Source organism: Hyperoodon ampullatus, assembly GCF_949752795.1.
Source record: "Hyperoodon ampullatus genome assembly, chromosome: 19".
In the NCBI taxonomy this organism is placed as follows: Eukaryota; Metazoa; Chordata; class Mammalia; order Artiodactyla; family Ziphiidae; genus Hyperoodon; species Hyperoodon ampullatus.
Window position 1 is genome coordinate 1,361,633 of NC_136932.1, and position 12,103 is coordinate 1,373,735.

Consider the following 12,103-nt stretch of genomic DNA (forward strand, 5'->3'; position numbering starts at 1 on the left):
TATATGAGAAGGGGCATAGAGTTTCCATACCCTCCGAGGTGCACCACTCTCCTAGCACCTTTACTTATCCACCAACCCAGAAGCGCTCCAAATCCTGTACATTGGGATTTTTATGGAGGCTTCATCACATAGGCATAATGGGTCATTAACTCAGTCTCTAACCCCTCTCCCTTTCCTGGAGGATGGGTGATGGGGCTGAAAGTTCCAAGCTTCTAATCATAGTTTGATCTATGTGGTGACCAGCTACCATCCTGAAGCTATCTAGGGGCCCACAAAGAGTTGCCTCATTAGAACAAAAGACACTCTTATCACCCGAGAAATTCCAAAGGATTTAGGAGGTCTGTGTCTTGGAATTAGGGTCAAAGATCAAATATTAAAACAAAAGATACCTCTAGTACTCTTATCACTTAGTTAAGACCTCTGTGCCAGGAGCAGGGCCAGAGACTAATACATACATTTTTTTATTTCACAGCTTCTAAAAGCAGCTTTTAGCCTTATCTTTACTAACTGTGGAATAGTCTCCAAAATACTACTGCAGTATCACATGCCAGTTAGGTACTCTACGTTAATGAAATTCACAGACTATTTTCTCCTATTGACAATTTATGTTTGAACCCAAGAGAGTTGTTCTGTGTATGCAGAACATTTAGCTTTAAAGCATTCTTAATTTTTTTAATATTATAGTCTTTTAAATAGAAGCACTCCTGTTCCCCATTATTTGCCTTATAAAATCAAGTACAGAGAGTTCCATGGTGGCCTACTGATTAGAATTCCGGGCTTTCACTGCCTTGGCCCGGGTTCAATCCCTGGTCAGAGAACTGAGATCCCACAAGCCACATGGTGTGGCCAAAAAAAAAAATCAAGTAGAATATGTCTTTCCTAAGCATTACAGCACAGGCCAAAATGTGCTAATATCAAATGTACGTGAATCATAAAAAGCTAAAATCATATTCCTTTAGTTATGTATTTACAGACTTCAGATTTCTTTTGTTTGGTACCTGGACTATATACTCTGGTGTCTTGTTGATACTGTCATTGCCAAAACCAGAAATGTAGTCATCCTATTTTCTCCCTTGAAAATAGCTGTAGTTAGATATTTTTTAAAAAGGTCCTTTGCACACATGCGTGCCATAACTTCAAAGCTGAGTTTACTATACTATTTCATCCTTCCTCCACAGATATCACCTTGTATTGCTTACATGATGTTTTGTTTGTTTGTTTGTTTTTGCGGTACGTGGGCCTCTCACTGTCGTGGCCTCTCCTGTTGCGGAACACAGGCTCCAGACGTGCAGGCTCAGTGGCCATGGCTCACGGGCCCAGCCGCTCCATGGCATGTGGGATCCTCCTGGATCGGGGCATGAACCCGTGTCCCCTGTATCGGCAGGTGGACTCTCAACCACTGCGCCACCAGGGAAGCCCTACATGATGTTTTCTAATTCTCTCTCTGGTACCAGACCTGTATGCCAGCTACTTTGAAGGGGATAAGGTTATCCATATTTCTTTGCAACACATATTACAAGTATATTTTTGGATTTTAAGGACAAAAACAAAAGCCTTGTTTGTGTATGTGTGGTAACAGTAGCTTATAGTAAAACTCATGATTTATTTCTCAGGTCTGTATTTATTACTAAAATAATCTCTTTCAAATAAAATTATTCTTTGTTTTTTTCCCTAGCCTTAACCATGCATACGTAACTCCATTGAAAATTGAAAATAAATGTGATTTCACATCCATTTTAACTAAAGTTAGAATCTTCAGTATGTCATCCTAGATTGCAAAACTTCTTTCTAATGGAAATGAAACTTAAATTAGTTTCTGGTACTTGTTAGTACTCCATCCAGTTGAGCTATTATGAGTGTTGCCACAAAATAGATTCTCTGCAGGAAAGCAGTGGACTCTGATATAATAAAAATCACCTGTTTTAAGGAAGGCCTAAATAATCTAGATTATTTTCATTTGATATGTTTTTTTAAAATTATGAGCTGTTTTATGCCTTTCAAATTAGTAACCACTGCTTCCTGTCTCTTTTTACATACACTAGCATTCCCTCATTCTTAATCTTACTTTCACCCCAAACATCCCATTTTACTTTTGAACTTTCCTTGTACTCCCTATCCCCCTGCTACCACCACCCCAAAAAGTATTGGGATGGCCAAAAAGTTCCTTCGGTTTTTAAGTAAAAATAAGAACGCACATTTTTCATTTTCACCAAGAACTTTATTGAACAACGTATTCACTCTTTTGTTCCACTACCTTCTGCCATTTTTTCAGGCAGCTTCATAATTCCATCTTCCCAAAGCTTTATCTTTTTGAGCAAAGAACTGTTCCAGGTACCTTTTAGTCTTCCAGGGAATTGAAATTTTTTCCATTAAGAGAATTTTGTAAAGACCGAAGTAAGTAGAAATCCAAAGGTGCAGTGTCTGGTGAATGCGGCGGATGAATCAGAACTTCCCAGCCAAGCTCTAACAGTTTTTGCCTGGTCATCAAAGAAACACGTGGTGTTGTATTATCCTGATGGAAGATTATGCATTTTCTGTTGACTAATTCTGGACGCTTTGCCGATGCAAAGTGCTGCTTCCAGTTGGTCTAATTGGGAGCAGTCCTTATTGGAATTAATCTTTCGGCTTTCCGTAAGGAGCTCATAATAGAGGACTCCCTTCCATTCCCACCCTGTTGAAGACCGGCCTTTGGTATGGTTGGTGGTGGTTCATTTCGCTTGCCCCATGATCTCTTCCATTCCACATTATTGTACAGTATCCACTTTTCATCACCCATCACAATTTGTTTTAAAAATGGAACGTTTTCATTACATTTCAGTAGAGAATCCCATGCGGAAATACAGTTAAGAAGGTTTTTTTTCACTTAACTTACGTGGAACCCAAACACCAAAGCGATTAACATAACCAAGCTGGTGCAAATGATTTTCAGTGCTTGATTTGGATATTTTGAGTATGTTGGCTATCTCCCACGTGGTATAGCGTTGATTGTTCTCAATTAATGTCTCAGTTTGATCGCTGTCAACTTCAACTGGTCTGCCTGACCGTGGAGCATCATCCAGCAAGAAATCTCCAGCACAAAACTTCGCAAACCACTGACACATTCCATCAGTCACAGCACCTTCTCCATACACTGCACAAATCTTTTTTTGCATTTTAGTTGCTTTTTTACCTTTCTTGAAATAATAAAGCATGATAGCGCTGAAAATTTTGCTTTTTTTCTTCCATCTTCAATATTAAAATGGCTACACAAAAATTCACCAGTTTTGATAAGTTTTTTTTTTAAGTGCACACTGATACGACAGCTGTCACAATGCAGTCTAACAAAATTGTTTCAAATGAAGTTAAAGACAACTAAGGGCTACTAGAGCCATCTTACGGAAAAACTGAACGAACTTTTTGGCCAACCCAGTAGATTGTGTTATCAAATCAAAAGGTGAGTGGACTTTCTGGGGAAAGAGGGAACAATTATTTTTTCTGTTTCTACTTCCTATCAATTCTAGCAAATAATACTTAGGAGTTCTAATTTCTTTCTAGTTAATTTCCTATAAGTTTTTCTCCCCTTTTTGGCCAAATGATAGTCTATCTTTCTCTACTAGGTTCATTTTGGTCATCATAATGCCTATTAGTCAAAGTATTTTAATGGTGGCTTTTTGTATATTTGCCATATCATTATTAGGATCAATAATAGTTACCTATGTGCAACTTGAAGGCTAACTTCTGCCCACTTAAATTCTGTGTCACTGCTGAAGATTGTGATTATCAAAAGTTGTAGGTTGTCAGCTCTATGGAGGGAAATCTGTATTTCTCCCATAAAGCATCACATGTACAGTGTGTCAGCCCTCCGAGAGTCTAAATACTAGCCATCTGAGCTGTTGGACTATCTGGGAATATTCTTAAAGCACAGAAAAGTAAGAATCCCACCCAATTACTTTCTTACAGATAGACAGTCAGGTGGAGGTTATAATACATTTGTGTTGGGGAGCCCTCAACATTTGGATTTGGCCATGTCCTGCAGGACCTGATGACAGCGTACCTTGCAGGGAAGGAGAGTCGCTCCCAGATAGCCCTCACGAGTGGCCCTGGAGCAGGAAGTGGTGAAGCAGATCTTCCTGGTTTGGGAGGAACCTGAGGTGGACCTCTCGTCCTGAGTCTGGAAGGTAAATTTGTTGTTACCTGTAAATTATGGTTCTGCTAGTTCATGCTATGCCAATCCAGACTTTCAGAGGTATCCCTCCTGCCAGCAAGAGAAGACAGATGACTTGGATGAAGATGGCTCTCAAGCCCTGGGTCATTTAGTCTTCCACACTTAAGAATATTCATTTTAAATAAAAGGGCAGATATATCTATGAAATGATTTTATTATTTCAACACATTGAGCACATACTATGCAATGACTATGGTGCTCGTTTTTGTTTTTGTTTCTTCATTTTTTTTCTTAGAGTGAACCATATGGATTGGTTTAAGAGGGCCTAGCAGAACCACAACCTTACAGGCAAGAACAAATGTCACTTTCTGCTACTTTCTCCTATACCAATCCAGACTGTAGGGAGCAAAACATAACATCCCCCACTAAAGTGAGCATTAACTTTATTTTCTAAGTGAGCATATTGACACATTCTCTTTAGTAAAATGTGACCAGAAGTTATTTTCTCCAAACAGTTGTTAAGACTTAAAAAAAAGAAAGTCAGTATGGCATTGTCACATCTAGCTCAAAAGGGATTCAGTCCTATATGCCAAATTCATTTAGCAGTGTGCCCACCTAACACACAACTTGTCAGCATAACCATGCTTCTTCCTTCTCAGTGAAAAATAAAGCCCATTCCACAAGATTTGGCAGCCAAACAAAGAGGAATGGATACCCTACCTTAATTTAATGCATACATTTCACTGCATCTGTCTGCTCTAATTGGTTCATCCTCAGAAATTAACACATGGTCTTTGTGTTAATATATGGTAGCTTAATCTGTTACCTATCTTCTTTCCAGCCTCTCCTTTTCTAATCATATCTGCTGGCAATAGGGATGGCCCTACAGTCTAGAATGATATAGGGGGAGATAGCAGAACCTGAAGAGTCCATTCTTTCAATTTAAAAAAAGCAGAAAGAGGTAGTCATAATGGATGTATTATTTTTTTGCACAGCTCAGGAAGATAGTTATGTGTATCCTTCCAGAATTACAAATAGTTGAGATAGGCCACTGTCTCCAAATGATTGAAGTATATTCATTGCTTGCTACTTTAAAAAATAGCCATAAGTTGATTCTGTGTTTGGTTTCGAGACTTATCCTCGTTCAGTGTTGTTTGACATTTTCTTCCTCTCCTTCAGAAATTCCTTAAACTATTGAGAGCATAAGGGTTGAGTACTGTTTTAAGCTAATCCTCTTGGGTTAGCATCCACCCAAGTATGAGCTGCCTTGCATAGAAGACATTTGCCCAGTGTTCAGATGGACTAGTTTGTGTGACTCTTGGATATCTTTGTTTAGTCATCTTTTAGCTTTGAAGCTATTTTGTCTTTTCCTGATTTGTTCATATTATCAGGTCTTTTATAACCTTACCTAATCCTTTTTTCTGTGATCAAGGTTCTAAATTGTATTTAACGAGGAGCTGATTATCAAGGACCGCAGAAACTGTTTGGTATTATCAGCATTTAAATTCCTATATTCATTTATTTGGTTTAGTTAACCATTGCTAAGTTCCAAATAATTGCAAACTGCCTCAAATTTAAGGATTAAAATATAATGGAAATTGTAATTTGAAAACATTAAATTTTGGAAAATCCCTTTATGGTATTCATTTAATAGGTTTTCTGTGTCCCCATCTTAACCATTTGTGTGGAGGCTATTTATTACCAGATCTAACACTGGAAGTTTTCTCTTTGTTTATGTTAATTCCTGTGTGAGAAATTTTGAAATAATAAATTATTTAACAATTTACCATGGTACGATTCTCCAAAAACTCTTCAACTCCACCTTTCTAATAACTTTATCTGGTGCTTTTGCCACAGGTCAGTTGTAACAGACTATATTTCTATTCTATGAATTTAACTGAAGTTGAAAATATAGATAACTAAGTTTTATTTCTCTGTGTTTCTGAAACCACATTGCTGATTGGAATTATCTTTCTTTCTGCTCTTTGACCAGATCTTTTAAAATTAGAGGTTAAGGTAAAGTACATTCATTCAGTTCATATTAAAAATAATGAATTTCTTAAATCAGCTTTTTCTTTTGAAACCTATCAAGTTTGTAATTTGGATTTTACAAAAATTGCTGCTCAAGTCTTGTTTTAGGGCAGTATTGAATTTTGAACTCGACTTGGATCTATTCTAATATATGTGAATTCTCTTCATCTTGAGCTTGTCCCTGACATCGGCTTTTTCCAAATAGAATTCTGTGACACAGGGAATAATAATTATATTTTTAGAGAAAAATGAATGAATTAAATGGTATTTTTAGTTTAATGTTCCCATGATTGATAGTAGTGCTTAATTTTGAATGTGTTTTAGGCTTTATTTAATAAGATGATAATTTAATAATTTTTATATGACAGGCACCTATGGGGACCTGCTGGGGTGATATCTCAGAAAATGTGAGAGTAGAAGTTCCCAATACAGACTGCAGCCTACCTACCAAAGTCTTCTGGATTGCTGGGATTGTAAAATTAGCAGGTGAAAAGCATGTGTAATAATTTACTTTAAAAATGTCAATTATATTTGTAACTTATAAGAAAGCATATTTATAAATTTTCAAGTATTGCCAAATAAGTATGATGTAGGGCAGAGGTTAGCAAATTTTTTTCTGTAAAAGACCAAACAGTTAATATTTTCAGCTTTGTGAGCAATGCAGTCTCTGTCATAACCCTTTAACTCTACCATCATAGCATAGAGGCGGCCGAAGCAGTACATAAATGAATAGGCATGATTGTGTTCCAGTAAAACTTTATTTATTGTGATGTGTCATAAAATATTATTTTACCTCTGATTTTTTTTCAGCTATTTAAAAATGTAAAAACCATTCTTAGATGGCAAACTAAAAAACATCAGGCAGTAGGCCAGATCTGTGGGCCATATATAGTTTACCAACCCCTGATAGAGGGAGATGCTTTGGAAAGTAACAGAAAAGTCGAAGTACTAAAAAAAAGTGATATGGTCCATAATATGAGAAGTAAACTAGTGATGAAAATTTCATCTATTTTGGGTACTACCTTTTTCTTCATTCCCACCTCTTCCAAGTACCCCAGCCCTTATTACGTTGTTGCTCATGAAGTAAACGCATTAGGTGTCTGCTGTGTTAGACACCGTGGGCAGGGGACATGCGGACGTATAAGATTTGTTTTTTTCAGCAAGCCCACATCTGCTAAATGTTGAATACATTTTAACACAAGGTGCTTAGTGAGTGGTGCAGTAGGACACTGTAGTGCTTCAGAGGGGGAGCAGCCGCTGAGATGATAAAAGTTGTCCTGAGATTACTGGAAGAGGTATCTTACTCCTCCTACTCTTTCTAGGCTTATCTCCAGCCATTCTCCCCCAGACACCCTGCGTATTGCTCCCTATGTACTGCTGATAGACTTAATTTACCTAAAAATGATCTCAATTCCATTTTTCTGTCTTTAGTGGCTTCTTTGTCCTTAAAGGATCAGGATGGTCAGCATTTACAGCTGTTGATGAGTTTCACCATACACCACTGACCAGATTTTTTATTGTTCCCCAACATAAATGATCTGTTCTTGTGAGATTAGTTTTCCTCCTCTCTCATACAGCATGTTCTGTGTCACCTCCATGCCTTTACTCACTCTCACTCTCTCACCGTATTTAACCCAGTTCAGTTCCCACCTTTTCCTTGAAACATTTCCCCAGCTATATAAGCATTCTCTAAATGCTTGTATTATTCTCTACACCTTAATTGAAAACAGCGGTATATATATTTTTTTTGCTTGATGTTTAAATCAGTTGCATTTAAATGGCTCTAAAGATCAGTGTATTTAATATCCAAGAATTATTTCTATTTTCCACCTGGTTTTACATTTCTGTTTTATCTAATTGCAACTTATATCTCATTTTAAGCCCCTTTAATGACATTTTAGAAGTGAGCCTGATATTGATGGTGAACCCAGAATCAGCAACAGTTAGCAAAGTCATGAGTTGTTCTGTGAATTATTGAATTTTAAAACTAAAAGTTTAATGCTATAAATTTTCATCGTAAATATTAACACATGAAAATGCTGACTGAACTTAGCTCCCAGCCTGAAATACAAGTTTATTGGGCCTTTTTTATTCCACTAAAGGCCTTAAATTAAACCTTAATCTATTATCAATACAAGGTTTATTAAATTATAAACAATATATATCATATACTATTTGTTCTTTTCAGGAAATAATTCTTCCGATTTGTTTAGTACATATAGATTTTAAGTGATTTCACATACTTTTATTTGTGTTTATTGAACTTCTTTACCTCTCATTTTCAAATCTTATTTCCAAATAAACAAGACAGAAAAGTTTAGGCTCTTAAGGGAGCCACATCCAAATTATCCAAAAATAATTTGGTCACCTGATCACTTGGATAAAGCAGTTTCTTTGAAATGTACTTTAACTGGATTTCTGTGACTTAACAAGGTTATACTAACTTACCACAATCTTCTTTATTTCCAAAACTACACATTCTAATAGAACTTTCCCACCCCTCTTTTCACTTGAGAATTTCTTTTCTAGAATTTAAGAAACTATGGGTCAAGTTGGAATATATTCAGAGGAGTAGGCCATGCTCTGAAAACAGTTAAACTAATTACATTGTTCAGATAGTTCTCAAAGTTTCATCTATACCATTAGTGACAGCAGCCTCTGGGAACTTGTTATAAATGCAGATTCTCAGGCTCACCCGAGATCTACTAAATCTGGATCTCTGGGGTGTGAGGCCCAGCTATCTGTCTGTTCACAAGCCCTGCACATGAATCTGTTTCAGGTGCTCACTGACATTTGACAACCACTACCAGCAGCTATATCCTGTTTTATTTCATTTGGTTTTCTTATTATGCGGCAATTGCTTTGTTGGTTTCAGGCTACAATGCCCTTTTAAGATATGAAGGATTTGAAAATGACTCTGGTCTGGACTTCTGGTGCAATATATGTGGTTCTGATATCCATCCAGTTGGTTGGTGTGCAGCCAGTGGAAAACCTCTTGTCCCTCCTAGAAGTGAGTAGCTTCTTTACCCTTAATGTAGAGTAAGTATTTGCACTTTAATGCAGTTTTACACTTAGTAACATTAAAGTGACATAGAAATTAAAATAATATTTTTTGGTTTCAAGTAACTTATTTGCTAGCAAGACATGCTTATTTTTCCTATTTTTGTTACTCTTCTTGAGAACTTTAATTGCAGGGAAATGTGTGTTGTTTTTTTTTTTAACAGCTTATGAAGCAATTCTATTCTTTGCTAAAGTGTAACTGGTTATTTCTTTTATTTTAGCTATTCAGCATAAGTATACAAACTGGAAAGCTTTTCTAGTGAAACGACTTACTGGTGCCAAAACACTTCCTCCCGATTTCTCACAAAAGGTAAAGACAGGATCTTAGAAAGGACTGAAGTGGCAAATGAGAACTCTAAAAAATGGAGTAACTTCTAAGTTTTTTAAGGAATTGTTTCAATTAGTGAGTCAGATAACCTATGTTAACTATTAAGTGCGCTCGGTATTTTTATAGTACAATACTAAAATTATTTGTAGACCTTTGTCATGAATTCCCAACAGTTCTGCTTTTGTTTCAAGGTTTCAGAGAGCATGCAGTATCCTTTCAAACCTTGCATGAGAGTAGAAGTGGTTGACAAGAGGCATTTGTGTCGAACACGAGTGGCAGTGGTGGAAAGTGTAATTGGAGGAAGATTAAGACTAGTGTATGAAGAGAGTGAAGATAGAACAGATGACTTCTGGTGCCATATGCACAGCCCATTAATCCATCATATCGGTTGGTCTCGAAGCATAGGCCATCGATTCAAAAGATCTGGTAAGCACCTGTCACGAGAACTGTTGAAAATATCACTGAGGCTAAATTGTACTACTTGGTTATTTTTCTCTGCAGAATAGCATAGATCAGAACTAGTTGCCGGGGCTGCTTATTCTACCTTAAATAGGAAAGTTTCACACCAGGGTATTAATGTCCTAACAATTCCTTTATATTCCTTCCACTTGTGCTCAAGTAAAAAATAATGCACTTTGGGGGCTTCCCTGGTGGCGCAGTGGTTGAAAGTCCGCCCGCCGATGCAGGCGACACGGGTTCGTGCCCCGGTCCGGGAAGATCCCACATGCCGCGGAGCAGCTGGGCCCGTGAGCCATGGCCACTGAGCCTGCGCGTCCGGAGCCTGTGCTCGGCAACGGGAGAGGCCACAACAGTGAAAGGCCCGCGTACCACAAAAAATAATAATAATAATAATGCACTTTTGGTCACAACTACATTTGTTTTCTTACACCTTTTTATCCAGCCTGTTTGAAAGAACTAAAGATAGCCTTTCCCTTTCCATTCAATTTTAGATGAAATAGTGAAATTAAATGTGGTTAGACTTAATACTAAACACATTAAAACGTACTTTCTAAAGTTGTAATTCCCTAACTAGGGAATTTCCAGCATTCTGATTGGCTGAATAACAGCACATGTACTCTAAAGAGAGAAAGATTTTTAAAGAATATTATTCACCATAAATGTAGAAGGCATGTATTTTTGCCATGTTTTAGAGTATACATACCTTGTGAGTTTGAAACCTTCAAAGAAACATGGTTTTTGGTCTTCTCAAAAATGCTGACAGATTAGTATGTAACTTTTCCTTGTAGATATTACAAAGAAACAAGATGGACATTTTGATACACCACCACATTTATTTGCTAAGGTAAGAAGTTTTTATAAGAACCCTCATTTGTAAATTAGGTTTGAAAGAGGGTTGTGGGTTTTTTCCTAATATTATGGAAATCGTAATTACATATGTTCACCTAAAAGGATTAAGACCTTGTAATCCATATGTGTCACAACTGTTGATTATAATTATTCTTCAATTCTATTTGCCTGAATTCTCTCTATTCCCTAATGGAAGTTTGAGTTATAATATTAGGTAGGTAGGAGAAGACACTTGGTATTTTATTTTCATCTGGTAAACTTTTTCAACTTGGTATTATTATAATTATTAAACTGATAACACTTGTGACAGTAGATGTACTTTCATGTAATTCTTTAGGTAAAAGAAGTAGACCAGAGTGGGGAATGGTTCAAGGAAGGAATGAAATTGGAAGCTATAGACCCATTAAATCTTTCCACAATATGTGTTGCGACCATTAGAAAGGTAAGAGAATAGGTTTTAAAGTATAGAAACAATGCAGTTACAGGAACTAGGTTTCAGGTAACAGGAGAAGGAGGCCCCTAATGTGTTCATTGTGACATAAAATGTGTGCAGCTGCATCTTCCTTGGGGAGAATGGTACTAATAATTTCAAAACGAATTTGAATTCTCTTAGGAGCTTTTCTTTGTATATATCTTGTTGTCAAGATTGTTATCTTGAGTCTGCTACCTTTATTTTATGGCAGTATATCCTTAAGTTAGAGGAGGAATATTTATTTAACTTACTTCCTGGTCAAAGCTTGTCCAGCGTAGAATTTGTAACAAGGCCAAGTTTATCTTCAGTTTCCTTTGTGTGCTTTTTTTTTCCCCTTTTAGTAGTACTTTACTTCTTTTCTCTTTTTTCCTCTCTTCTGAAACTGTTTTTATAAAAAGATGTAGAAGAGTGGTTCTCAGTTCTCAGTAGGCATCAGAATCTCCTGGGGAACAAAAAAAATACCATTGACTAGGCCTCTTCCCCAACCCCGCACTCCCATTCTGATTTAATCAGCCTGGTTTGGGGCCCTAGCATTGGTTTTTTTCTTTTTTTTTTTTAAGTCCCCAGGTGATTCTCAGGTACAACCAAGGTTAAGAACCATTGATCCAGAATCTGCTTACGTAAAGGTGTAACTAAATTGTGATTTGCATTTCAACACAGTTTTTAAGCCTTAAGCCAGAAGAATTAAAAACAGTTGTGATGGCTGCCATGTCCCAAACACTTGTGTTCAGGTCACACGGCTGGACCAGACAGGCTCCAA

The 12,103-nt window shown here is 37.0% G+C and overlaps 1 protein-coding gene across 2 annotated transcripts in view; it reads left to right on the forward strand.

Annotated features, from left to right (window-relative positions):
* The window catches only part of MBTD1 (mbt domain containing 1), a gene marked incomplete at both ends in the record, with an annotated part of 38,914 nt that overhangs the window by 10,961 nt on the left and 15,850 nt on the right, over positions 1–12,103 (forward strand). For both annotated transcript variants that reach the window (XM_079726354.1, XM_079726355.1), the window contains 6 exons: positions 6,544–6,661; positions 9,051–9,185; positions 9,457–9,545; positions 9,755–9,989; positions 10,811–10,866; positions 11,209–11,313. In XM_079726354.1, the coding sequence (XP_079582480.1) occupies positions 6,544–6,661; positions 9,051–9,185; positions 9,457–9,545; positions 9,755–9,989; positions 10,811–10,866; positions 11,209–11,313 (738 nt within the window). The remainder of the gene's footprint in view (positions 1–6,543; positions 6,662–9,050; positions 9,186–9,456; positions 9,546–9,754; positions 9,990–10,810; positions 10,867–11,208; positions 11,314–12,103) is intronic.